The sequence below is a fragment of the Phocoena sinus genome, chromosome 16 (genome assembly GCF_008692025.1).
Source record: "Phocoena sinus isolate mPhoSin1 chromosome 16, mPhoSin1.pri, whole genome shotgun sequence".
Lineage (NCBI taxonomy): Eukaryota > Metazoa > Chordata > Mammalia > Artiodactyla > Phocoenidae > Phocoena > Phocoena sinus.
In genome coordinates, this window is record NC_045778.1 from 25663544 (window position 1) to 25691279 (window position 27736).

Here is a 27736-nt window from a genome sequence, read left to right on the forward strand (position 1 = left end):
CGCGGGCTTCTCACTGTTGTGGCCTCTCCCATTGTGGAGCACAGGCTCTGGACGCGCAGGCTCAGCGGCCATGGCCCACGGGCCCAGCCGCTCCTCGGCACATGGGATCCTCCTGGAGCGGGGCGCGAACCCGTGTCCCCTGCATTGGCAGGCGGACTCCCAACCACTGCGCCACCAGGGAAGCCCCCTGCAGGTGATTCTAATGCGCAGCCAAGATTGAGAACCAGAGTGGGGATACAGAAACCAATACAATGCAACATATCAGCCTCTATTCTCAAGAAACTATGAATTTAAACTCTACTACTTACTAGGAGTGCAACATTAAGCAAGACAGAGGATACCTACTTTCCTATGCTGACGTGTTAAATGGGATAAATTATGCGAAAATACTTTGCAGAGACCCCAGTTTATGGCAATTGCTCAACAAATGTTAGCTGAATTTCACAAATTACTAATCTAGACTAGTGGGTCTCAATCTTCAGTGTGCAATGGAATTGTCTAGAGGGCCATAGCTTGCTGGGCCCCACCTGCAGAATTTCTGATTCAATATGCCTAGGGTGGGTCTGCAATTTGTAACAGGTTTCGCAGGTGAAACTGATACTGTTGATCCCAGGATCACAGTTTGAGAAACACTGACCTCCACTATAAACTCCTGAGGACAGGAAAAATCTGCCTGTTCACTAAAACGTGCTCAATGCCTAATAACAGATTCCAGCAACGACTAGAAGTGCAAGTTTTTCAATGAATGAACCACTTTGTGCCTCAGAATAACTAAAATTTACTGTGCACAATATGAGAGCAAGAACTTTTCCCCGCATTGGTCATAAAATTCTTCATTTAATGTTTTTTTCCCTTTAAATGCTTCCTTTACACCAGTGCTCTTTTTCCCCATTTCTTTTCTTCCTTATTAAAAAAAACTTTTATTTTGAAATGAATTGTACATAATACATATGAACTATTTGAAAATAACAATAATGTAAATATCCATGTGAATATTAAGAAATAGAACACTATTAATATTATTGATGCTCCATTATGTTCCTCCCAATTATACTTTTCTCTTTCCCTCCCCAGAGGTAACCAACAGCCTGAATTTTGTTACTTTGGGGCTTCTTTGTTTGTTTCTTGTTTTTTTGGCCCCAGGCCAGGCAGCTTGCAGGATCTTAGTTGCCAGACAGGGACAGAAACCAAGCCCTTCAGCAGTGAAAGCATGGAGTTCTAACCACTAGACTGCCTGGGACTTCCCACTTTGTTTTTCTTTATAGCTTTATCATACGTGTATGTAATTACAAAACCTTATTTAAATTGATGAAGAACTTTTGTTGGTTCACTACTGTATTCCTGGACCCAAGAACATGGCTTGGAACACAACAATGCTTAAAAAATAATTATTAAATGAAAGGATTATTGAAAGGATTAAATGAGGTTATGTATATTTTAAAAACTCCTACAAATATTAGCTACAATATTGTTATTATTAAATGGCGTAATAATAATTACTCCAGGAACTGTAGCTCTTCCAAAAGGCTGGGGGCATTCTAAGAGTAGAGATTATCAGGCTGTGGCAGTGCTCTGCACCTAAACCAAGGCGCTCTATAAAAACGGTTAACTAATAAAGAGTGACCTTTACTGAGCACTTACTACGGTGCCAGGCAATCTTTGTGGCCTAATCCCATACGCTCAACAAGTTTTTAGAAGGGCATTCATATTCTCTTCATTTTACAAATGAAAGAAACTGAGGCCGAGATTAAGTTGCCCAAGCTAGGGAACTGTAGAGCCAGAACTTGAACACATGACCCCAGAAAGCAGAATTAGTGCCCTTCAACGTTACAGGGTTCTAAGGGAATTCCCTGGTGGTCCAATGGTTAGGGCTCTGCACTTTCACTGCCCGGTGAATGGGTTGGATCCCTGGTCAGGGAACTAAGATCCTGCAAGCCTCATGGGTCAGCCAAAATAAATAAATTTTAAAAAGATATATTACATCAGAATAATTATATTAAAAAAAAATTGTACGTTCCGCTCCGCAAATCTCAAGACCGGCAAAGGTCATGGGTGAGAACCTCCAAGACGGAAATCAATGGGGCCAGGGGTCAGCAGGAAATCGCTACAGGACTCTAAATCAGAGGTTTCTAATATGTCATAGGAAGGAGAGTTACTAAACACAGTTCAATCACATCTCAGCTGGTGGGACCAAAAGGTTACCAGGACATCTGGGCAAAACAAAAACAAAAACAAAAACGGAAATGCATGAAAAACTGCGGAGCCCCTAGGGGGCGGCCATCACAAGAGGAAAAAGTAGCGCATGTGCGGCATCCGGGTTCCTCGGCGCGTGCTTACTGCCGACGTGGCAGAAGGAGTGGCCTTGGAGCGTGGGGGTGGAACTTCCGGGGGCGACGCGCCGGCCCCCCTCGGAACCGGAAGTGGAGCCTGGGAGCCTTGACGTTAGGAACGAAGTCGAACCTGGATCTGGAGCCGGGTGAGGAGTGGCTTCGGGAGGTTGGTGGGTAGGAAAGCAGAGGACAGGCCGGGGTATCACTGGCCAGATCGGGGTCCTGTCTGAGAAGGAAGGGAGGGGCCCGGGGGCGGGGCCCGGGGAGAGACCCTCACCTCATGCATCCACAATCCAGAATCAGTCCTAGACCCTCCCTTCTCTTCTCCCGGCCCAGATTCCGGCTCCCGCTTCCTGCCCTGAGCCTGTTGAAGGGCGCAAGACGCTCGATCTCCTACTTAGTGGAAGTCTCTCTCATCGCGGCCCGAGAAGCTGGCTTGGCTTCTCGGTCTTGATCCCCGGCGCTCCCAGCCTCCACAGCTCGACTACTTTCGGAGTTCTAGGAAGCTTGCCCCGCCTCCTGGGTTGTCACCCTCGACTGTCCACCCAGAGTGGAGTTGAAACTTGAGCCTGACTCCAAACTCTTGGGTGTGTTTGAGGGGATTATTTCCTCGAGAAGAAGCTCCTTTCCTACCATCCCCACCCCCACACTGACTTTAGGAAAATAAGAGGAGGAGGACATCTGTCAAGCTTCATGTAGTGACCTGTGTGAGGTTTAGGATTTGGAAGAACAGCTCCTGAGATGGCTTTGAATTTAAAGAGTTCTAGTCCAAGAGCAGCTCAGCTTTTCTGTAGTCAAGATGGCCCTACCTAGCAAAGGGGAGAGGCCCATTGTTCCATTGCAGTAGCTGTGAGCTCTTATGCTTCCTGGCTCCCTTCTGTCTATAGGATAGTTGGAATGATCAGGCTATGAAGAGTAGATGTGATCAGATAGTCCTGTTCTTGGAAGGACCTTGGAAAGGCTCTCCAATTTATTCCTTTGTTGCTGGGCAAGATTGTAATAATTTTGGTGGTGGCCTAGATTCATTACAAGCATATAAGAGCAGAAACAGGAGAGTTGGAGAAGTGCATTGGGATTTGGAATACTTATAGTCCCCTCTGCTAGAAGGATAAGGTGAATGATCTTTTTCCATGAAATCTAACTGTGCCACTGATCTTTGAACTGTTTCCCTAGGTTATTGTGAGAAGTTTTTGTGCCAGGCCTGCACTCAGTTTTAATCTGATACCTTGCTAGAGTTTTGAGCTGTCCTTTACATTTAGTGATTTTAATACTTCAGTTCTAAGGTCCATACACTTTTTTGGTGGGAAGACTGGGGATGGTGTAGCACTTGATTTACTGCAGTTTAGCCAAAGAATGTCATTTTTCTAACCGGTTACTCTAAAATTTGTCTTTTGAGGGGGAGGGAATTTAGCCAATCTGTTTTAGACATGTAGTCTGGGTGATTAAAAATGACTAGCACACTAGAGGGTATTCAATTTTGTGGAATGAATGGATGCTAGAGTGAATGAATGGAAAGTGGGAGCATTGTTTCATTTACCTGTAATATCACAATAGTTTATCAGTGGCAGGACTTCTTGTATGACTAGACACTAGAAATCATACCACTGGGGAATGGAGGTTGCTGCTCCATTCCAATGGGCCTATCTGAGGTTGAAATTTATACCCTCTTGGCAGTGACAAAGCATAGGGTTCAGAGTAACAAAATCCTTACTTTGAGGAGGCAGTCTGTCTGCTGTCTGGGGAAGAAAATTACAAAGATCCTGTAGTAGTGTGAGAATGATTAGGCTGATCACTGCCTGATAAGGTCAGTCCTTTTCTATTTCTACTTCCTACTGTGAATAGTGCTCTCTCTTTAGAAAACTGATTTTGACTAATTTCTCTCTTCTCTCTCATCTAATAGGTGAAACCAAGTCGGGGATGCTCTCATAATGAACGTTAACCAGTCAGCTCCACCTGTGCCGCCGTTTGGGCAGCCCCAGCCTGTCTACCTAGGGCATCATCAATCCAGCTATGGTGGGCAACCAGGGTCCACAACTGCCCCCACTTCCTATGGAGCCTACAATGGCCCAGTACCAGGCTATCAGCAAACCCCTCCCCCAGGTATGTTTCCAAGCTTCCTTTGAGCTGAGGAGGGGAATTAGTAGTCTTCAGGTTGGGTTGTATTGCCCTACCTAAGCTGCCTAAAAGGTTGTGGTGACTGGGATTGAGCAACATGAATCTGGCTCTTGGTCACTGAGAGTCCTGTGGGCAGTCTGCCCTTCCCTGTTTTTTTTTCCCTTTTGGCCGCATCACGCAGCTTGCAGGATCTTAACTCCCTGACCAGGGATCGAAACAAGGCCACAGCAGTGAAAATGCTGAGTTCTAACCACTGGACTGCCAGGGAATTCCCACCTTTCCCTCTTTTTTTGTAAGGTGACTGTGTCTCTGCCTTAAGACATCTAGTGGGAGCACATCTTCCAGGTTCAATGGCAGTTCACTTGCTGGGAGTGTCACCCTGTGCAGCCTCACCTGGCTGCATTGTTCACAGCTGGATGGAAGGGTTGTGGTCGCAGCTCGTCCAGAGCCTGTGACTAGGATTAATTATTTCTGTTGACCTAAAGTCTCTCTGAAATCACTTGTTTCTCATGTATATTGATAAGGCCTCTCATCGGACTCATAGTTCTATCCATAAATGACTCTGGGACTTGGGGAACTAGTTCATGGATGAAAAGTGTGACATTAGTGTGCCTGATTTTTGGTGCCTCTCATATCTTTCTGCTGATATCATTCCTTTTCCTTTGTTTGAGTTTCTTGGCTTCTTAGATATTGTCTAATATCAGGGAAATAAGAGGAAACCAATCTGGTGCTGCCTTAGGATCAGTGTTTGGCTTTTACGTTACTTTTTCATGAAGAGCAGCTGGTAATCTACAGATTATATTATTCGTAGGAGTTTTTTAGAAAATGGTTGACATTTGATCTTTGGTTAGGCTAGCTAAGGACTTAGGTATACCAAATGCTTTATGCTTTTTAAAACAGTAAATTCCATAAAGGGATATGGGAAAAAGAAGGCACCAAGGAGGCATAGGTAAGATTTGGGAAATGATTGAAGTTATGACCATTTTAATTATGACTTTGGAAAAAAAAATTGCGAAGTGGTGAGATTAGGTCTCAGGGCTTTGGAGAGCCTTACTCTGGGTTGGGACTTTGGCTGGACAGAGTCCACCTCTGATCTATCAAGTCCTGGCTTATCAAGATGGAGTTTGGTATTGCCGCAAGAGGAAGCTCTGTTATTGAGAGGAAAACATATCTGGTTCTTTGATGGCTAGTGAGCAGGTTCAGATTAATCATATTCCTGTAGGCAGGTTCTATAGTGTCTAATCTCTACTGGGGGCAGAGCAAAAGAAAAACAGTAGTTTGAACAGGGATCAGCAATATTTCCAAAGTGATATGCCAAGTAACTAATTGCTTTCTTCCTGCATCTCATGCGGGAAGGATGCTTGGGGGGAGTAGAAGTAGCTTTGATGGCAGCTCTGATGAGCAGAAAGGATGGAGTACAGCTTTTGTGACGACATAGTGACAGCAGTAATTGGAGGGCAGGTGACCTGTCCTGACTGAACAGTTGGGCAGGAACAAATTCTCCAACCCGTGGGAATACTTTCCTGAGCCATGTGCTATTGGGAGTGCCAACACTTAGAAATGGCTGAAAAGAAGATGCGTAGGATGAGTAGAATATATGAAGAAGAGGTTGGCAGAATAGTCTTCCTAATATTTACTTATTTATTTTGGCTGCGCCGTGTCTTAGTTGCGGCATGCAGGATCTTCATTGTGGCATGTTTAGTTGTGGCATGCGGACTCTTAGTTGCGGCATGCATGTGGGGTCTAGTTCCCCGAACAGGGATCAAACCCAGGCCCCCTGCACTGGGAGCACAGAGTCTTACCCACTGGACCACCAGGGATGTCCCGAATAGTCTTTCTAAGAGGTGCCTTTCTTTACAACCTAGTTTAGAATGTTACTTGGTCACCTTCTGTGCCACCTTTCTCAAGTATGCTCTAAGTTTCTGAGTTCTGGAGTGGGACCCTTTCCTTTTTTTAAAAAAAAATTATTTATTTATTTATTCTTTGCTGTGTTGGGTCTTTGTTGCTGCGCTCGGGCTTTCTCTAGTTGCGGTGAGCGGGGGCTACTCATCATTGCAGTGCGCGGGCTTCTCATTGCGGTGGCTTCTTTTGTTGCAGAGCACGGGCTCTAGGCGCATGGGCTTCAGTAGTTGTGGCTTGAGGGCTCTAGAGCGCAGGCTCAGTAGTTGTGGCTCACGGGCTTAGTTGCTCCACGGCATGTGGGATCATCCTGGATCAGGGCTCGAACCTGTGTCCCCTGCATTGGCAGACGGATTCTTAACCACTGTGCCACCAGGGAAGCCCCAGATCTTTTCCTTAAAAGAGTTGACGTTTTGTCTAGGGTAAGAACGTTAGACTGTCCTGGATTGAGTGAGAGTGTATGGTGATAATAGGAAGGCCCTACCTTTTTGTGGCTCTGGCTACAGCTTCACCTGTAGTATACCTGTCTAGGAGAGTAGAGGCTCTCTGGCTGGGCATCCATGTTCAGAATCTCCTGTAGCTGGAGTTGCATGTTGATGGTGTCCTTTTCATTACCAAGCTATGGTATTATGCTTGTGATATTGCAGTAAAGGTCTGAGCTTATTGGTCTGAGCTTATTGATTCTTGCTTTGCATTCCTTGCTCAGGGTGGAGGAGAAAGTTATTTCCCAATTGCTTAGTTTCTCTTCTTTACCCTCAGGTGTTTCAAGAGCCCCACCTTCTTCAGGGGCACCTCCAGCCTCGACAGCACAGGGCCCTTGTGGCCAGACTGCATATGGCCAGTTTGGACAAGGAGATGTACAGAATGGGCCAAGCTCCACTGTTCAGATGCAGAGGTACGTATTTGTTTTTTTTTTTAAACATCTTTATTGGAGTATAATTGCTTTACAGTGGTGTGTTAGTTTCTGCTGTACAACAAAGTGAATCAGCTATACATATACATATATCCCCATTATCTCCTCCCTCTTGCCTCTCCCTCCCACCTTCCCTATCCCATCCCTCTAGGTGGTCACAAAGCACCGAGCTGATCTCCCTGTGCTATGCGGCTGCTTCCCACTAGCTATCTATTTTACATTTGGTAGTGTATATATGTCCATGCCACTCTCTCACTTCGTCCCAGCTTACCCTTCCTCCTCGCCGTGTCCTCAAGTCCATTCAGAGGTACGTATTTGGCTCAACCTAAAATTGGTCTGATGAGATTGGAAGAATTAGGAATGTGTGAGGGCCTGTTTACTTTACTTTTCTTTTTTTTTTCTTTGCTTTTCTCGTACATCCCTTTTCCTCTTCCCTTCATCTTTTTGTATTTTGTTCTCATTTTTGCAGGTTACAGGTGCTGCTAATGTCCACCCTATGGATTATTGACCCATCTAAGTACCTGGGTTTTTTTCATATTCTTTCTATTTTTGTGAACTTGGGTTTTTTCCTTGACTAGACATATCTATAATCATTGTTATGGTCCTTCTGAGCTTACCCTACGGGAAAAACAGGAGAAAAGAACCTCAGGATTATTTATGTCTCTTCTGACTTCCCTTTTCCTTTAGATCAGGCACTTAGTAGGACTTACTGGTTAAGTTTGGGTGTGACCAGTTATGAAAGGAAAGATACTCAAAGGAAAACTACATAAATGATGAAAACTTTGGTGGTGCATGACTCAGTAAACCCTTGTCTTTGCATGGAAGTCCATTAAAGGAGGGCAGTCATCTCTGTTGGAATGCTGTTTGTTTTTTGGTAAACAAAGAATAAAGTATAACTACGCATATGGGTATGTGGTAGTGGAAGAGTCACTTAGTGACATTTTTATTAGGTGTCCAGAATATACATTTTTAACATTGAATGTAAGCGCAGAGAAAGAGCCTAGGAAACTCTCCCTAACCCTCTGTGTTGGAAAACTCTGAGAAGCAGTATAGGGAATTCATTAGTTCATTCATCCACTTAAAAATATTTATTTTGTACTACTATGTGTCAGACGTTGTTCTAGAGGTTGGAGATAAAGCATTATCAAACAGATCAAGTCTCTGCCCTCGTGAGCTTATAGTCTCATGGAGTACACAGAAGATAACAAGTAGTCAAGTGTAAATAAGAAATAAAACAGGGATTCCCTGGTGGCGCAGTGGTTGATAGTCCACCTGCCGATGCAGGGGACACAGATTCGTGCCCCAATCCGGGAAGATCCCACATGCCGCGGAGCGGCTGGGCCTGTGAGCCATGGCCTCTGAGCCTGCACGTCCGGAGACTGTGTTCCGCAACGGGAGAGGCTACAACAGTGAGAGGCCCGCGTACCGCAAAAAAAAAAAAAAAGAAGAAATAAAACAGAATAAGGATATTGAGAATGAGTAGTGAGGAGGTAGGAAGCTGTTTTAAATACATTGGCCAAGGAAAGCCTCTCTGAAGTGATGTTTGAAACCACAGTGAAATGATGACGGGAGGTACCCAGAGATCTGGGGGATGAGTGTCTTAGATAGACAGAACAATGGTGCAAAGGCCCTGGTAGAGAAATTAATTTGGTTGATGTGAAGAAGAGCAAGAATGCCAGTGTGTCTAGAGGAGAGCGGAGGAGATAAAGTAGGTACATAGGCAGGAACCATATCATGTAATGCTTTCTAAGCCATAGTTAGAAGTTTAAATTTGATTTTAGTTGCAGTGGGAAGCCATTGGAGAGTTTTAAGTTGGAGAGTAATATGTTCTCCATTTATTTGTTTGTTCACTTATGTGATGAATCTTTTCATTGTAATGTAAAACACATACACAAAAACCATACAAAACAAAGGTATGGCTTGGTAAATTTTCATAAAGTGATTACAACCCAGATCAAGAAATAGAACTCTGCCACACACCCCTAAAACCCCTTCCATGTGTTCCAGTTCAATCATCGCTCTCTCCCTCCCCCCATAGGTAACCATTATCCTAACTTTTTCTTTTTTGGCCATGCGGGATCCTGGTTCCCCAGCCAGGATTCGAACGCATGCCCCCTGCAGTGGAAGTGTGGAGCCCTAACTACTGGACCACCAGGGAATTCCCTTCCCTATCCTAACTTTTTTTTTTTATTGTGGTATGCAGGCCTCTCACTGTTGTGGCCTCTCCTGTTGCGGAGCACAGGCTCCGGACACGCAGGCTCAGCAGCCATGGCTCACAGGCCTAGCTGCTCTGCGGCATGCGGGATCTTCCTGGACTGGGGCACGAACCTGTGTCCCCTGCGTTGGCAGGCGGACTCTCAACCACTGCGCCACCAAGGAAGCCCTATCCTAACTTTTATAGTAGCGACTTTATTGTGTTTTTTTAAAATAGTTTACATCCAAAGGTACATCCCTAGACACCACAGTTTAGTTTTACCTATTAAGAAAAAACAACTTGATGTGTCTTTTAAGTCCATAGGTTCCCTTTTTATCTCTTTCTTTTTCTTACTGTTTATCTGTTGAGGACTCCAAGCTAATTGACCTGAAGAGTTTCCCACAGCCTGGATTATCTGGGTTGTATATTCATGTTGCAGTTAAGTATTTTCTTTTTTCCTTTGTATTTCCTGCAAATTGGCAGCTGAATCCAAAGACTGGATCCAGATTTGATCCCTGTGGATAGGATGGAGCAAGACTTTGAAGGCACATAATATCTTTTTTTAAATATAAATTTATTTATTTATTTTTAGCTGCATTGGGTCTTCATTGCTGCACATGGGCCTTCTCTAGTTGCGGCGAGAGGGGGCTGCTCTTTGTTGCAGTGTGCGGGCTTCTCATTGCGGTGGCTTCTCTTGTTGTGGAGCACGGGCTCAAGGTGCGCGGGCTTCAGTAGTTGTAGCTCACAGGCTCTAGAGCACAAGCTCATTAGTTTTGGTGCACAGGCTTAGTTGCTCTGCGGCATGTGGGATCTTCCTGGACCAGGGCTCGAACCCATGTCCCCTGCATTGGCAGGCAGATTCTTAACCACTGTGCCACCAGGGAAGCCTGGCACATAGTTTCTTTTTTTTTTTTTTTTTTTTTTTGCGGTATGTGGGCCTCTCACTGTTGTGGCCTCTCCCGTTGTGGAGCATAGGCTCTGGACCGGGGCACAAACCGACGTCCCCTGCATTGGCAGGTGGACTCTGAACCACTGCGCCACCAGGGAAGCCCCACACATAGTATCTTGATATCTTTCTTTTTATGATGTTACTAGTTGTTGATGCATATGTATGTTAATTCACTGGGTTTACAAAATGGTGATACTCTAATTCTTCTGTTTTCCTCATTTATTTGTTTGAATACCATTTTAGACAGTTCTTGTCATCTGTTATTTGGTTACAGGTTGTGCAATTCATGTAGAATAAATGCTTGATTCTTTACCTTTATTTCCTAGTTTATAGGGAAATGAGTTGGTTCTCTGTTATGTACAAGGTGACCAACTCTTATTTTTAATATCATTATGAATTTATAGTTTTAAACATATTTGATGGGTTTCAAATCACTGCAACTATCATCATTGTTGGAGTATAAAGTGTCCTGTCTTTGACCAATGCGAGCCTCTTCAAGTTGATTCCTGAGTCCTTTTGACATGACCCTAGTAATCTTTAGGTCTAATGAGATGTTTCAGGCTTATCTTGTACATTTATATTCTAGACCAGGAATTACCCATTTTTCCAAGAAATCCTTTATATTTTTGGTGAGAAACGTTATTTTGTGACTATAACCTGGGCACTAGGAATGTTCATTGCTGCCTGATTGGTCACTTCCTAGGCCTCTTCAGTGGACATAGCTAAGAAATACATACCTACATATATTAAAGTTACAATACCTCATTAGTTTAAATATGTACTTTCAGTTCAAATTAAAGACTACAGAACCTTTACTTAACCTCTTCATTATATCTGTATCTCTTTTCTTCCATACCAGGAGTCTTGATTCTCAGGACTGTGGGGATGATGGAATTTGAATATTGGAATATCCTACAATTTCTCATTTATTTTATCCCTTATTATACACAACAATCTCAGTATAACAATACTAATACTATCACAAATGTGATTAGTAAAAACATTACTTTTTAAAAATTTTGCTTGTGCTCTCCTCATTCTCTAATAATTAAAACAAATATATTTATTTTTAAAAAGAGGTCACGGGCTTCCCTGGTGGCGCAAGTGGTTGAGAGTCCACCTGCCAATGCAGGGGACACGGGTTCGTGCCCTGGTCTGGGAGGATCCCACGTGCCGCGGAGCGGCTGGGCCCATGAGCCATGGCTGCTGAGCCTGCGCGTCCGGAGCCTGTGCTCCGCAACGGGAGAGGCCACAACAGTGGGAGGCCCGCATACCACAAAAATAAATAAATAAATAAATAAATAAATAAAATAAAAAAGAGGTCACTTTGCTGAATTCAAGAGTAGAAGTAGGGAATCCTATGAGGAGGTTATTGCCGGTAGTTCAGGTAAGGGATGATCTTGGCTTGGTTTAGGATGGTAGTGGTAGAGGTGGTAAGAAGCAGTCAGATTTGGGATATATTTTGAAGGTAGAGTCGGTAGGATTAGATGTGAGTTAAGAGAGAAAGAGGAATTCTGGATGTCTTTTAACCTGTTGACTTAAGCAATTTGGTAAATAGTGCTATTTACTGGGATGAAGAATATTTGAGAAGGAGCAGATTTGGGGGGTGAAATGAAGGGTTTTATTTTGTACATTATAAGTTTAAGAAAGCTACCAGCTACCAAGTAGAGATGCTGAATAGGCAGTTGTATATGGATCTGCAGCTAAGGAATAATGTCAGGACTGGAGATACAAATTTGGGAGTCTTCAGTATAGAGACATTATTTAAAGCCATGGGACTAAATGAAATCACTTAGAAAGTGAGCATTGAGAGTAAATAGTAGAGGTGAGGACTGAACCTTGGAGCTTACCAACATGTAAAAGGCAGTCAGAGGGACTTCCCTGGTGGTGCAGTGGCTAAGAATCTGCCTGCCAATGCAGGGGACACAGGTTCGAGCCCTGGTCCCGGAAGATCCCACATGCCGCAGACCATCTAAGCCCGTGTGCCACAACTACTGAGCCTGCGCTCTAGAACCTCCAAGCCACAACTGCTGAGCCCAGGTGCCGCAACTACTGAAGCACGTGCTCCTAGGGTCCATGCTCCGCAACAAAGAGAAGCCACTACAATGAGAAGCCTGCCACGAAGAGTAGCCCCTGCTCGCCCACGTACAGCAACGAAGACCCAACACAGCCAAAAAGAAATAAATGAATAAATAAATTTATTTTTTAAAAAAAAAGGCAGTCATAGGAGGAGCTATCAAAACACAATGAAGGGGCTTCCCTGGTGGCGCAGTGGTTGAGAGTCCGCCTGCCGATGCAGGGGACATGGGTTTGTGCCCCCGTCCGGGAGGATCCCACGTGCCACGGAGCAGCTGGGCCCGTGAGCCATGGCCACTGAGCCTATGCGTCCGGAGCCTGTGCTCCGCAGCGGGAGAGGCCACAACAGTGAGAGGCCCGCGTACCGCAAAACAAACAAACAAATAAGCAAACAAAAACACAATGAGGAACTTCCCTGGTGGTCCAGCGGTTAAGACTCCATGCTCCCAATGCAGGAGCCTGGGTTTGATCCCTGGTCAGGGAACTAAGAGCCCTCGTGCTGCAGCTACAGATCCCATATGCCACAACTGAAGACCTGGCACAGCCAAATAAAACAAACAAACAAACAAACACACTGAGAAAGAGCAGTAATGAGGTAGGAGATTAGCCATGACAGAGTAGCATCCTGAAACTAGGTGAAGAAAGTATTTTAGGAAGTCAAGAGAATAATCAGCTGTGTCATTTGCTGCTGAAGGGTGAGATGTAGACGAAGAATTGACTGTTGGGTTTGGCAAGGTTCGACATTATTGACAGATGTAGTTTCAGTGGAGACATGAAGGCAGGTGAGAGAATTTCAGCTGGTAAGTAGATTAATGTAACCTAAAACCCTTCTGCCACAAACATCTAGAAAGGGGAGAGGAAATAGAAACAATTCTTTTTTTTCAAATACATAATCAAGCTTAAAAGAAAGAAAGTGAAATCCTCAAGTGCTAGAGACAAAGTGGGAACTGAAAATCAGAGTGGTAAGTTGACACTGTGGCTACCTGTGGAGAGGGTAGAAATTATTATCTTGAGAACCTGCGGGCTTAAGTTTAAGGGCAGAGCAACTAAGCCCGTGTGCCACAACTACTGAGCCTGCGCTCTAGAGCCCACGAGCCACAACTACTGAAGCCTGCGCCTAGAGCCCGTGCTCTGCAACAAGAGAAGCCACCGCAATGGGAAGCCCGCGCACCGCAACGAAGAGTAGTCCCCGCTTGCTGCAACTAGAGAAAGCCCGTGTGCAGCAACGAAGACCCAACACAGCCAAAAATGAATAAATAAATTAATTAATCAATTTATTTAAAAAACACACAACAAGATACGCCTGTGTATCCATCAGATTGGCAAAATTAAAAAGTCTGACAGTACTAATTATTGCTGAGCATACGGAGTATCGGGAACTCTCATCCACTGGTGGTCAGATGCAAATTAGTACAACTACTATGGGAAAATAACTTGGAATTATCTGTTAAAATTAAAGATATGCATATCATATAAACCAGTAATTTCACTCATAGCTATATGCCTTAGAAAAAACTCATGTGTGTATAAACAAGTTGAATATATGATTGAATATAGCAACATTATTGATAATATCCAAAAATTGGAAAACCTCCAATATCCATCTGTAGTAAAATGCTTAAGTAAATCATGGCATATTTATTTAGTGGAATAATATTTAGTGATGAAAGAGAATGCTAAATGCAACAGCATAGATGAATTCATAAACATGGTTGAACAAAAGAAGCAAACTCAGAGTATGTACGATGTGATTCTGTTTACAAAAGTTTAAAAACCTGACATAGCTGAATTATATTGTTTTAAAGATAAGGGAACAATTATCAAGAAGTTGGGAAAGTAGTTATCTTTGGGAGAAAGGAGAGGGCTGTGATGGAGGAGAGGCACACTGGGCCTTTGGTGTATTCTATTTCTTGAATTGCTTTTTGGTTACATGGGTTTCTGTATTATTCAGCAGTACGTATATGTTTTATGTATTTTTTTCTATTTATGTTATATTTCACAATTAAAAAGTAAAGTATTGATACATTGGACTAAGAATTGTGTCTGGGTTCTAGTTCTAGAATAGTCTGCTACTTATACCCTTAGTGTCTTAGTTTTCTATCTGCTCTGTTTCCCTCATTAATTTGCTGTGAGAATTAAATAAAGCACTTAGAGATGCTTTGTAAATTATAAAGCTATGTACAGATAAGGTGTTGGTTTATTGTTATTATGGTATGTGATACAATACCACTGGGTAGTGGAGAGTATTATCCATGTTAATAGAGTAGTACCATGGAATATAATTATTTTGACAAGGATTTATGAGCATCTGCCATGGGGCTAACAGTATGTTTGTTGCTATGGAAGACAAAAAATGCAAAGCCCAACAAAGAGCTTAGGGAGGTAAGTTTCACTAGCATATTGCCCAGAAAATACTAGTTAAATGAACAAATGAAAAGTGTGAAACTGCAGAACTAGTAGAAGCTGACCACACATAATAAAGTTCTAGTTATTTAGTAGAGACAAAATAAGCAGGAAGGATAAATCAGAATTTCAGTTTAACAGGCTATCGTTGTGAAGAATTTGATTCATTCTTGAAATCCCAGAAAGAGCTTGTTATGTATAATAATCTATGTTATAGATTTCTGCAGTAACATTACTGTAAAACACTGTTGCAATTGCTAGTTGGTATACAATGATATTGGAATGATTTTGAATTTATATTTTAATATGCCATCTGATACCATGGGAGTATCCAAGACAGTTATCCAAGTAACGAGGCTTTGCTAGATAGACCCAGCTAGAAGGCTACCTGGTTTATGTCCTGTTTGTCTAGTCCTTAACTCTGGTAGAGTTAGCGTCATCTTTCTGCTTAGCATAGAATGCCAGACTTAGCTGACCTGCTCTTCTAATCTTAAGGATATTTCTAACATCTTTCCCAGGATTAAGTGATACTTTGGTTTAAAAGTTAAACAATCAAACTGCATTTGTTTGAGCCCACATTATTAAGCTCCTGTCGTGTTAATGCTCTGTGCACCTTCCCTTCGACTCCTTCAGTGCTTCAGATTACAGAACTGAGGTGGTCTGTCAACAAAGGATTAAGGCAGAGGAGGTGATAATCTAACGAGCAGAGTAAATAATACTCTGATCTGAGGGTGTTCAACACATGTTTTTGGAGTGAACCTAATGGAAAACAGTTTGCCATGAATAATCAGTGTAGATCATGAGGAATGTAATTCATTCACAAATATATAAAAATGTGAAGCCATATAAGAGCCCAGATGAGAGTAAGATGCTGTAAAACAATATAGTTTCCTATATGATGTGGAGCTCCTGCCAACTTTGAAGGGTATCTCAGCCCACTAGAAACCTCTGCCTTCCTTCTCTTCACAGGCTCCCTGGGTATCAGCCATTTGGGTCAGCCATATTGGCCCCTGTGGTCAGCCAGCCAGCTGTGCTTCAGCCCTATGGCCCTCCCCCAACAAGTGCACAGGTGACGGCTCAGCTGGCCGGAATGCAGATCAGTGGTACTGTGGCCCCAGCCTCTCCACCTTCAGGGCTAGGCTATGGTGAGTAGCTGTGACCACAGGAATACTGTCCCCTTCTTTTTAGAAGCATCAGACTCTGGGGCTATACCTGAATCCCTTTTATTTCTTGTGCTTCTGAGCCCCAGCAGATGGGAGAAGTCATTCCTGCCCCTCATGTGGAAAGGAAAGTGATTTACTGAACAAGGAGGCAGAATGACTGGGGTTCTGACTCTACTTCTTCTACTTCTCAGGCCCACCAACATCGCTGGCCTCAGCCTCAGGAAGTTTCCCTAACTCTGGTCTGTATGGCTCCTATCCTCAGGGCCAAGCTCCTCCCCTTGGCCAGGCCCAGGGTCATCCTGGGACCCAGCCTCCCCAGCGATCTGTCCCACTACAGGCCTCCAGCTTCACACCCCCAGCTTCAGGGGGTCCTCGGATGCCTTCGATGACTGGTCCTCTCTTGCCTGGACAGAGTTTTGGGGGGCCCCCAGTGAGCCAGCCCAACCACGTGTCCTCACCTGCTCCTCAAGCTCTGCCCCCTGGCACCCAAATGACTGGGCCCCCAGGACCACCACTACCACCTATGCACTCCTCCCAGCAGCCAGGCTATCAGCTGCAACAAAATGGTGAGTTTTTCCCAAGGTCTACCTAGGAGCCAAAGGCTTTAGCAGTTCACGTGTTTTTGTTGTTTTTATTTGCTTTTAGTATTGCTTGCTAAGTGGTGAACTAGATAGACAGCTTCAGGGTACTATTACTAGGATCTGGGGTTTATAAGATTTTTTTTTCTCTTAGTTCAGATAGTGTGGGCTTTCTCTGAATGGTCACTACTGTACCTCTCAATTCTGCATTTATAGGAGTCTAGTAATTTCCGTGAGGCCTTAAGAAGAGATAAAGAAGGAATAATTTGTTCATCAACCTTGTGTCCTTGTCTCTTAGGTTCCTTTGGACCAACCCGGGGCCCTCAGTCCAATTATGGAAGTCCCTACCCAGGAGCAGCCGCTTTTGGAAGTCAGCCTGGGCCTCCTCAACCATTGCCTGCTAAGCGCCTGGACCCTGATGCCATCCCGAGCCCTGTAAGTAGATACTTATGTGGTCCTGGGGAAGGTGCTTGTGGCTGCCAGATAAGTGAGTCAACCTAGAAGAGATGTTTGCCTAGCCTTTTCTGATTTTCCTTTTCGTTCATCATCTTGTAGGTGTAGAACGTAGATGTAATTTTTGACTCTTTAACTAGAACTTGAAGTCCCAGAAGTCTTTTGGGGGCACTTTTACTTCATAGCTGGGCAGGAAAGGAAGGGAAACCAGGAGTGATCAGCAGTATCAGTAGAGCTCTGGGTTGAGTGCTGCATTCTGCCACTGCTGGACAGAGCACGGTAACCTCTGCTCTTCTGTGGAGTAGTGGGTGGGTCCAGGTCTTGTCCTCTTAGATCTAGTAGGATAGCAGTCTTCCTAATGGGTAGAGCTGGTGGAAATTCTCTGGTGTTAGGTGGTAAGAAAAGGAAAGCCTCTCTGGATTCTCTCTGCCCTTATTTGGACAGTGTTTTAGGAGGAAGCCTCCAATACTTTTGTTTGTTAGCCTGCTGCTGTGTGGATGGGGAATAGTGATCTACAATTTCAAGGGTGATGTGGGGAAGTTGCTTCTCCCAGGAAGAGGGTGAATCTCACCCTTAGAGCCATCAGAATACTCAGGCCTTCCTCATCATACACAGAATAGAGGCTGGTACTGTATTCCCAAGTGGAGGCCACTTTATAGTTCTGTCTGCAACATTTGCTATGTCAATTACCTCACCATGCTTAGCCATTGTCATATTCCATTCTGTTCTCTTCCCTCTTCCTTTGGGGAACTATCATGGTGAGGGACCCAGTTGGCAAAGGGGGACTCTAGAGGATTAAGCAGTCCCTCTTTCCTTCTCCCTCCTTTAGTAAGAAGGAGAGTCTGGTTGGATGTGAGGCTTCTTTCAGCATAAGAATAGTTCTTACATGGGAGGCTTGGCCTTTTGGAGGGAACATCCCTCTTCTTCCTTCTTAAAATTTCTCCCATTCAGCCCCTCCGTATAACCCCTCTTGCCTCCTATTTGCCCCCTTCCTTATCTTTCTACATCATAGCCTGAGCCATTAAAGGCTCTTTTTTGGCCCAGAAACATTTGGAATTTCTGATCTGGGGGGGGCCTGATTTCAGCAGTATGAGCTGGGCTCCATGGAGTTAGTATGAGCTAACTCCATGAGTTAGCTGTTCATGTCTAACTCATCAGGGCTGAGAGAAGTAACATCTGCTTCTTGTTCTTTTGTCTCCCTCCCTGTATTCCCCTGCTGCCTTTATTATTAAAACACTAAAAGCAACTCAATGAGCTGCCTCCTCAGCAGAAAACCAGACACAGAATAGACCCTGATGCCATTCCTAGTCCAGTAAGTGCAGGGGGTGGGTGTGTGTGTGTCATCCCTGTGTTAATGTCACCCATGCATGCCTGTGACCTCATCTTCACCTCATCCACCATGTCCATCCCTCCGCATCCTCTTCCCTTAGTCCTTCTAGACCCTTGCTTTTACAAGCTAGAAGGATGTGCATGCCTCGAGTCACCATATAATGAAGTAGTAGCAAGCTGTTAGCAGTGCCTTTAAGTATGGGATGGTAGAAGGTCAGGATCGAAGGGTGGGGTCAGATGGCATATTAAGCTTTGGTTTTAGTCCTGCTGGCTCCTCCAGGAGCCTGCATGTGACATAGGATGGAACAGGACAAAACTGAACAGTAGGGGCTTCCCTGGTGGCGCAGTGGTTGAGAGTCCGCCTGCTGATGCAGGGGACACGGGTTCGTGCCCCGGTCCGGGAAGATCCCACATGCCGTGGAGCGGCTAGGCCCGTGAGCCATGGCCGCTGAGCCTGAGCGTCCAGAGCCTGTGCTCTGCAACGGGAAAGTGAGAGGCCCGCGTACCGCAAAAAAAAAAAAAAAAAAAAAAAAAAAAACTGAACAGTAGATCTTTCCCTTTTGGGTTTGATTTGTCTACTGCTTGTTGTAGAGAAACATGTGGGTAGGTGGCTACTAATGTACAAATTTGGAAAACTCATTTCTTACGGGGAGGGGTCAGCTGGTTTGGGAAAGTGTGGGCCACTTTCTCATCTAGAGAGTCTGTTTGATATATTTCTAAGCTTCAACTCTTTCTGCTATGGGATACAGAGTCTTATTCTCCCTTTACTTTTTCTGATTTTACCAAACCCATCTTGAAGTAACTGACCAAAGGTTATCAGCCTGCATGAAGGTCTGATCACCAGCTTTGCAAAATCTTTTTTTTTCCTTTGCTGGGTCTGTCAAAATGTGGGGGACTGAGGATTGGGCTATAATATCCTCTTCTCCCATATTTACACACTGATGCTTACCTGAAAATAAGGCAGCATCTGCTTCCTCACCTTACCTGATCATTTCCTGCTGTGTAATCCTCTCCTCACCCTGTCCCTTTTTCATTGAGTGTAGAGTCATTCCAGGTAGATTTCATTTTTACATGGTTACCGTTGTCTGTTCCCCTGCTCTGATTCAGAATGTGTCTTGGGAAGAGAAGGGGAGGCAGAGGCTTGATGGGGGAGGGAAGTGGAATCTGATCATGTTTGCAGGCTTGTGATAAGAGCTGGAGCTTTCCTGGAGTAGGTATTATAACAGGGTGATCACCATTTATTGGGATCAGGGCGATTCATAAAGAAGCCCTTTCTCAATGTTGCCTGTCCAGCATGTTGCTGCTGACTGTGGAGTGGAAGATTGGTATTACAGCATTTTATATGATCTCCTAAAGGAGAGCAGGCCTGGTGCCTGAGGCGTGTTCCTTGGCAAATTATTAGTTTCTGTGCTGCAGCTCCAGTGTTTCTTTCTCCTGGCTCTCTGCGACCTGCTACTCCCTTTTCATCTGTCACTTCATTCATTTCACCTCTTCCCTACAGATTCAGGTTATTGAGGATGACAGGAACAACCGGGGTTCAGAGCCATTTGTTACTGGAGTGCGGGGCCAGGTGCCACCCTTAGTCACCACCAACTTCCTTGTGAAAGACCAAGGTGAGAAGGGCATTAATTACTCCCTGCGGGGACTCTTTCTCCAGCATTATCAGCTTATGGTTGGGGCTTTGTCAGTCTTTAATCAGAGACCAATCCCTCATTGGTCTCTAGGGGGAAAAAGCCACCATCAGCTCTAGCATTTGTTGGGATGATGGGGTGGATTGGCAATGGAGAGCCAGTGTCTGGAGTGATTCTGTGATCTGACTCAGCTTTTCTACCTCCTCTTCAGGGAATGCAAGTCCCCGATACATCCGATGCACATCCTATAATATCCCTTGCACATCTGACATGGCTAAGCAGGCTCAGGTGCCCCTAGCAGCTGTCATCAAGCCGCTGGCAAGGCTGCCCCCAGAAGAGGTGAGTCAGGGAAGGGACTAGAGTATAATGAAAGGGAGGAAGGGAGGCGGATTGGGGAGTGAGACTTCTTCCTAGATGTGATTCTGGCAGTCACAATGGAAGAAGTCTTGGTTGGGCGGGAGGGGCGAATATCTTCAATAGCTTTCTATCACAGGGCCCATGCCTGAAGGGGTGGTAGGGATGAGAGTAAAAGCCCAAGAAATTGCTGGATGGGAGCAGAGTCCACAGGGGAAACACATTATGGAAAGAGTCAAGGCCAGCTTGTAGGGGATAAGACGGCTGGTTGCAGGAACCTCTCATAGCATGGTCATCTCCAGATGATTAGAAGCACATCATTCTGTTTTTTCTTGTATGCTGTCCTGTCATCCCAGGTGAGTCGAGATGTTAGGACAGCATATTAAGGAAAAAGGTAGATTAGGATCCAGTAGTCCTTCTCTTACCTGGAATCAGCATTGAAAGAGAGAGAGCGTGGCAGCTGCTCTGCCAGGCCTTGGTAGGATACCCTCATATTCATGCCTAGCTTAATGAACTTGGGGTGGATTTCTCTATAACTGGATACTCAAGGCTCACTTTACATCCTGCTTCTCTGTCTTGTTCTGTGTTTTTCTCTTTCTTTTTTCCTGGGTCTCAGTGGGGATGGTTGGACACTTGGCTGCTGGTCTCTTATCTGTAGGGTGACATCTGCCTGGGCATCAGTAGGCTCACAGAAATCCAGGGATTGGAGAGGACAAATGTCATAGATACTTTGTTGGGAAAGGAGGTTGGAGTCAAGATCCTAGAGCAGGAGTGAAGGGGATTGAAGATTGGGCCAGAAATGAGAATCCTGGGTAATCTCTGGTTTTCTCCTCATACATCCATGTCAGCCCCTGGCTTGTTTGGGCCAGTTCCACAGTTGCTCTTCTCTTTCCAGAAGAAGTGAAATTGTAGAGATGAGGAGTAAGGAGAGGGGACTATAGAATTTAGACTCTTAGGGACATTCCTTAGAGACATTTGACATTTGTCCTCGTTCCCCTTCTCTCTGCTCCCTCCCCAGGCAGAGTATCTGAGCCATGCCCTTCTCCCTCCAGGTTGTTCCTCCTCATCTGTTGCCACATATAGCTCCCTGCTGTAGCTTCCCTCTATGTCTGAGCCCCTCCCCTTTGCTCTTTAGGCTTCACCATATGTTGTCGACCACGGGGAATCTGGCCCTTTGCGCTGCAATCGCTGCAAAGCATACATGTGCCCTTTCATGCAGTTCGTTGAGGGAGGGAGGCGCTTCCAGTGCTGCTTTTGCAGCTGTATCAACGATGGTATGTTCACAGAGGCTGGGGTTGGGGGGGATCTGGATTGCATCTTCATTGTTCTCTTTCTAGTTAGATAGATGAGGGTCCGTTGGTTCAGGAGTTGGGGAAATAAGGCGCCTGTGGGGATGTGGGGCAATAGAGTGAGCTCAGCCAGGACCCAACAAAGATTGAGCGTGGACCTTTGAGTAACACTCTGCCCTACTCCCCACAGTTCCCCCCCAGTATTTTCAACATCTGGATCATACCGGCAAACGTGTGGATGCTTATGACCGTCCTGAGCTGTCCCTGGGTTCTTATGAATTCTTGGCCACTGTAGATTACTGCAAGGTGAGGGAAGGTAGCGTGGGGAGCAGCAGTGGGTGGACAATGAGACAGCTAAGACTTGCTGTGGTCATTTCCCTCACCCCGTCATTGTCCCCTTTGGTGTTGACTTCTCTCTAGTCAACTGACCTGCTTACTAATACCCCTCTCCCACCCCCGCCGCCAACATTTCCTTCCTTTGCAGAACAATAAGTTCCCCAGCCCTCCTGCCTTCATCTTCATGATTGACGTCTCCTACAATGCCATCAGGAGTGGTCTTGTTAGGCTCCTCTGTGAGGAGCTCAAGTCATTGTTAGACTTCCTGCCTAGGTGAGAGTTAGGAGCCAAGGTGCTTCCTTTGGATAATGATGCCTGGGGAGGGGGCTTAGGGGTGGGTGGCTGGGTTAACTCAGCACATCATGGATCCTGATGTCATGAAGTTGGGTGGTGGAGAAGGTGCCAACCGTGGGTAACAATGTCACCTTCTACAGGGAGGGCGGGGCAGAAGAATCAGCAATCCGCGTTGGCTTTGTCACCTATAATAAGGTGCTCCACTTCTACAATGTGAAGAGCTCATTGGCCCAGCCACAAATGATGGTTGTATCTGATGTGGGTGACATGTTTGTGCCACTGCTGGATGGCTTCCTGGTCAATGTCAATGAGTCTCAAGCAGTCATCACCAGGTAGGAGTTAGACTGTGGGGGTAAAGCAGGGGTGGGGTGGATACAACCACAGAAAGCCAGAAAGTTGAGCAGAGGGTTCAGCAGATGGACAGAGGCTGTGCCTCAGGAGTTCTCAGAGTCTGGGGGCCAGATGACTCTTCAGGGAATTGAGGGATTTGAAATTTGGATAGCAATTTTGATTGCCTCCTATCACCTATGTCTTCAGCTTATTGGATCAGATTCCAGAAATGTTTGCAGACACAAGGGAGACAGAGACAGTATTTGCCCCAGTTATCCAGGCTGGGATGGAGGCTCTGAAGGTAAGGCTTGAGTCCCTGGCAGCCACCTCTGCAACACTGTCTTCTGACCATCTTACCCCCTAGGATACAACCCCTGTATCTTCAGTGATTGATGGCTGTGCAGTGAGTCAGCTTGTCTGACATAGTTGGCACTGAGTAAATGACGAGGGAAGGGATGAATGAATAATGGATGAATAAAGGAAAGAATGGACAAGTAGATCTCTCTTCTTTTCTAGGCTGCTGAGTGTGCAGGGAAGCTCTTTCTGTTCCACACCTCCCTGCCCATTGCAGAGGCCCCAGGGAAACTGAAGAACAGAGACGACAGGAAGTTGATCAACACAGACAAGGAGAAGGTGTGGGATTGGGAGCTGCGGGGAGGACTTTCTATTACAGAGGAACATGCTGTCTATTCACAATGCAGTACTCTTAACTTTCTTGAGGGGAACTGGGACTGGATCCTCTGCCCTTTCACATGTCACATCTGTGACTGCCAACCTTCTCCACTGCTCCCACACCTCTACCCCATCCCAAAGCCCTTGGTAGACTTTTTTTTTTTTTTAAGAGACTGTTCTGTTACTATTGCAAACTGAGAGGTGGATCTGAAGTCTTACATGTCCTTGAATATCCCACATTACATATACAGCATATACAGTTCTCAAGCAGGGTGGAACTGAGATCTTTGAACATTTTTTTCTGTTCTTCCCCAGACTCTGTTCCAGCCTCAGACAGGTGCCTATCAGACCCTGGCCAAAGAGTGTGTGGCCCAAGGCTGCTGCGTAGACCTCTTCCTCTTCCCTAACCAGTATGTGGATGTGGCCACGCTCTCTGTTGTACCCCAGCTCACTGGTGGCTCTGTCTATAAATACGCTTGCTTTCAGGTACGGCATGGGACTCTGGGTGGCAGGTGGAAGCAGGACTGGGAATGCCAGCCTGCATGTGGAGTGGCCCCTTAGCTGCTGACTCATTAATAGGAATAGCGTTGGAGAAGACTGCACAGTGTACAGAAGAGAGTGTGGCAGTCAGGAGCACGGGGCTTGGAATCAGTCCCGGGTTGATATTCTGGCCCTACTATTTACCAGCTGTATGACCTAGGATAAATTACTTAATTATTCTCTCCTTTGTTTCTTCATCTACAAAATGGGATTTTTATAGCTATTAATTAGGATTTGTCATCAGGATTAAGTAATTATATGTAAGGCACTTAATGGGATACCTGGCATGTAATATGTAATAAGTGCTTAAAAGCTATCATTATCATCAACATCATTATCTTCACTGTTACTGTCATTATGATTCTGCAGGCTTGTAGAGTGGAGGGGGTGCAGGGAGATTGTTTATATGTAGTCAGTGATGTGACTCTGAGCCTGGGGGGATGCAGGTGGAAAATGACCAGGAACGGTTCCTGAGTGACCTGCGTCGGGATGTACAGAAGGTCGTTGGCTTTGATGCTGTGATGCGGGTCCGGACAAGCACTGGTCAGTCCTAGTTGGAGAAGAGCAGGTGGGGGGGCTCAGTCTGGAGGGAGGCACCTGTCATACCTTTAGCCCTGTCCATGTGGCCTCAGGTATCCGTGCTGTAGATTTCTTTGGGGCTTTCTACATGAACAACACAACAGATGTGGAGCTGGCTGGGCTGGATGGGGACAAGACGGTGACTGTGGAGTTCAAGCATGACGATCGGCTCAATGAAGAGAATGGAGCCCTCCTGCAGGTAGGGGACAGGAGGCAGGGGTTGGGGAAGAAGTGTCCGTGGTCATTTCACTGGATATAAATAGGCTGTAGGGAAGCGGGTGAGGGATGGGTAGAGAAGACTAGAAGAGACTGGAGAAGGGATGGCTCCTGTCTGTCTTCTGGTTTAATAATACAGCAGAGGCAGTTTTCCAAGGGCTATGCTGAGGGAGGGGTGTGAATTCCGCCTTTCTCGCTTCCCCTAGTGTGCCCTGCTCTACACCAGCTGTGCAGGGCAGCGACGGCTCCGCATCCACAACCTGGCCCTCAACTGCTGCACTCAGCTGGCTGATCTGTATCGAAACTGTGAGACTGACACGCTCATCAACTACATGGCCAAGTTTGGTGAGGGCAGAGGCAGGGCAGGGTGGGATTGGGGCTAAGAGAAAGGTCCAGGATGGTCAACAGTTCAGCATTCCTGAGTGGGTGTGATGGTGGGAAGGCACATGTGATGGAGGGGCTGACCAGTGACTGTGCTGTCTCCCTTTCCCATCCAGCATACCGGGGGGTCCTGAGCAGCCCTGTGAAGACTGTTCGTGACACTCTTATCACTCAGTGTGCCCAGATCTTGGCCTGTTACAGAAAGAACTGTGCCAGCCCCTCCTCTGCAGGACAGGTAGGGAAAGCATATTGGTGGAGGAGTTGTTGGGATACATTTTTGCATTGGGAAGGATTTCTCATGATTATTGACTTTGTTTTGATAACCCCCTTAGTTGATCCTTCCTGAGTGCATGAAGCTACTCCCAGTTTACCTGAACTGTGTATTGAAGAGTGATGTCCTGCAGCCTGGAGCTGAAGTCACTACTGATGACCGGGCCTACGTCCGACAGCTGGTTACCTCCATGGATGTGGCTGAGACCAATGTCTTCTTCTATCCTCGGCTCCTACCGTTGGTGCGACTGAGTGCTGGAGTGTGAGACATTGTAGTGAGAAAGGGACATCATAGGAGGAGGAAGGGAAGGATTAATATTATCTGTGCCTGACACTCATGAATATTTTACCTATCTTATCTGATGTAATAATTTCATACTGAGAGTTACTCAGGTACTTAGCTTTCTGAAATTTCTTGTGTATGGGGGCGGAGGATGGGGGTGTGGGTGGGCAAACGAGTCTTATGGTCCTTGGTAACCGTTTGCCGCCTTCCTTTTGTCTAGACAAAGTCTCCCATTGAGAATACCACTGAACCACCAGCAGTTCGAGCATCTGAAGAGCGTCTAAGCAACGGGGATATATATTTGCTGGAGAATGGGCTCAACCTCTTCCTCTGGGTGGGAGCAAGTGTCCAACAGGGTGTTGTCCAGAGCCTCTTCGGTGTCTCCTCCTTCAGTCAGATCACCAGTGGCTTGGTGAGGGCAGGGAGTCAAGGAGAATGTGGGTGTGGAAGTAGACTCTGTGATATGAGTTAGGAGCCAAGAAAAGTGTGCTCATTCCCTTAAATAGCAGGGTACACTTAGAGAGGGAGGGTGCTGTCATTCTTCACAGGCTTCCATATTTCAGATAATGCATAAATCTGTGCTGTCCCATCTTCACTTCTGGATTCAGCATACCTTACCATAAGGATAAATGAATTTTGTGTTCCAGAGTGTTCTGCCAGTTCTGGATAATCTACTGTCCAAGAAGGTGCAAGGCCTCATTGACAGTTTGAGGGCACAGAGATCGCGGTACATGAAGGTAACACTGATCCGAACCTGGATTTCTTACCTTGTCAAGTCCTCACTGGGAAGGGGGATGGGGAGTAAGTGACTAGATAATGGGATTTTAGGGCATGTTTAATTCCCTTTAGCCCTGCCTCATGACCCTGTGTTCTGGCCGTAGCTTATTGTGGTGAAACAAGAGGACAAGCTGGAGACACTGTTCAAACACTTCCTGGTGGAAGACAAGAGCCTGAGCGGCGGAGCATCCTACGTGGACTTTCTCTGTCATATGCACAAGGAGATTCGGCAGCTACTGAGCTAGAGCATGTGGTAAACAGCATAGGGTCCAGGCCAGCTTCCAGAAAGTACCCCAGGACAGCAGAGAAATTGGGACAGTTCCATATATTATAAGTCATATAAGCTGACCTCAGTCTCTTTGGGGGGAGGGGGAGGTATAAGGAGACACCTTCTTTCTGGGCTCAAGTATCCTACCACTCTGTCATGTCCTGCTGTTGGAAGGTGCCCCTGTCCCCTCACTTTACCATTTTCCTGCTAATCCTGTCGTAATGAATGTAGTTTCTCAGTTCACTGTATATGATTTGGTGTTGGGGGATTTGGAGCCACCCAGACCCTGATAATATTATGTGTCCCTTTGGACCAGCCTCCAAGAAGAGAAGGGCAGACAGGAAGGAGTGAGGATCCCAGGGTATTACAGGGGGAGGGGCTGCGAAGTCAGCTCATTGTCATCAACAACTTCCTATATTAGGGATAAACATACTTACAGGTGCACAAGAGCTGGGGTATAGACCATAGATGGTAGAGAGAAAAGTGGTCAGTCTTCTTGGGCCTGGAAGTCAACAGCCAACTCAGAGTGACTGAGGGTGGTTGATTAGCTTTCTTGCTCTGCTTCCACTGATCTTTCTCTCTCCTGAAATGATTGGTGATCACTTGGTGAATAGAGGCACGTAATCAGAAATGAATGAGCCTGGGAACAGAGTTGCAAATTATATTAAGACCTGGTAGCGGTATCAGTCTCCTTTCTAGCTGGAGAGGCCCCAACACTGGATGGTTCTGTAGGGAGCCTGGCCATCGACTTGCAATACCTCACAGAGCCAGCCCGCATCCCACTCTGAGCTCCCGCTGGAAGCACTGCTCTCCAAGCTGGAGGTTGTTGGAGAGAGAGGCAGAGGTGGCTAGTCTCTCCTGCTAGGACACCACTCAGGCTTTCGTACTGACAGAGTGGCTGACAGTTCTCTTCCAACCCCACCTAGCTGGGGCAGGACAAGGGCTAGGCTTGATGGTGGCCAGGCTTGCCTGCTCCCAGCCCGGGACGCCCCTGCTCTGGACCTCTCATTTCTCTTCGTTGGTTTATTTTTCAATGCATCTTTAATTTGTAAAGAAATAAAATAAATTAAGATGTAACCAGCAGCCTCCGTTTTATCTGTGACGTATCACTTTC

General features: G+C 45.8%; 1 protein-coding gene across 7 annotated transcripts; it reads left to right on the top strand.

Annotated features, from left to right (window-relative positions):
* SEC24C (SEC24 homolog C, COPII coat complex component) lies at positions 1-27705 on the top strand. 7 transcript variants are annotated; one of them, XM_032609260.1, is made up of 25 exons: positions 1956-2476; positions 2667-2917; positions 4231-4430; positions 7104-7239; positions 15849-16024; positions 16234-16608; positions 16919-17055; positions 18317-18385; positions 19904-20015; positions 20245-20372; positions 21523-21661; positions 21867-21982; positions 22161-22285; positions 22447-22638; positions 22844-22937; positions 23153-23269; positions 23624-23794; positions 24295-24391; positions 24481-24626; positions 24850-24988; positions 25141-25259; positions 25357-25536; positions 25798-25989; positions 26225-26314; positions 26459-27705. In XM_032609260.1, the coding sequence occupies exons 3-25, from the start codon at positions 4259-4261 to the stop codon at positions 26597-26599; spliced, it is 3363 nt and encodes a 1120-aa protein (XP_032465151.1). In that variant the 5' UTR covers positions 1956-2476; positions 2667-2917; positions 4231-4258; the 3' UTR covers positions 26600-27705. The 7 variants fall into 7 exon arrangements, with proteins under 7 accessions (XP_032465153.1, XP_032465151.1, XP_032465150.1 ...); XM_032609262.1 differs by having other exon boundaries at positions 1-2917; XM_032609259.1 differs by lacking the exon at positions 2667-2917 and having other exon boundaries at positions 1957-2476.
* The last annotated feature ends 31 nt before the right edge of the window (positions 27706-27736 follow it).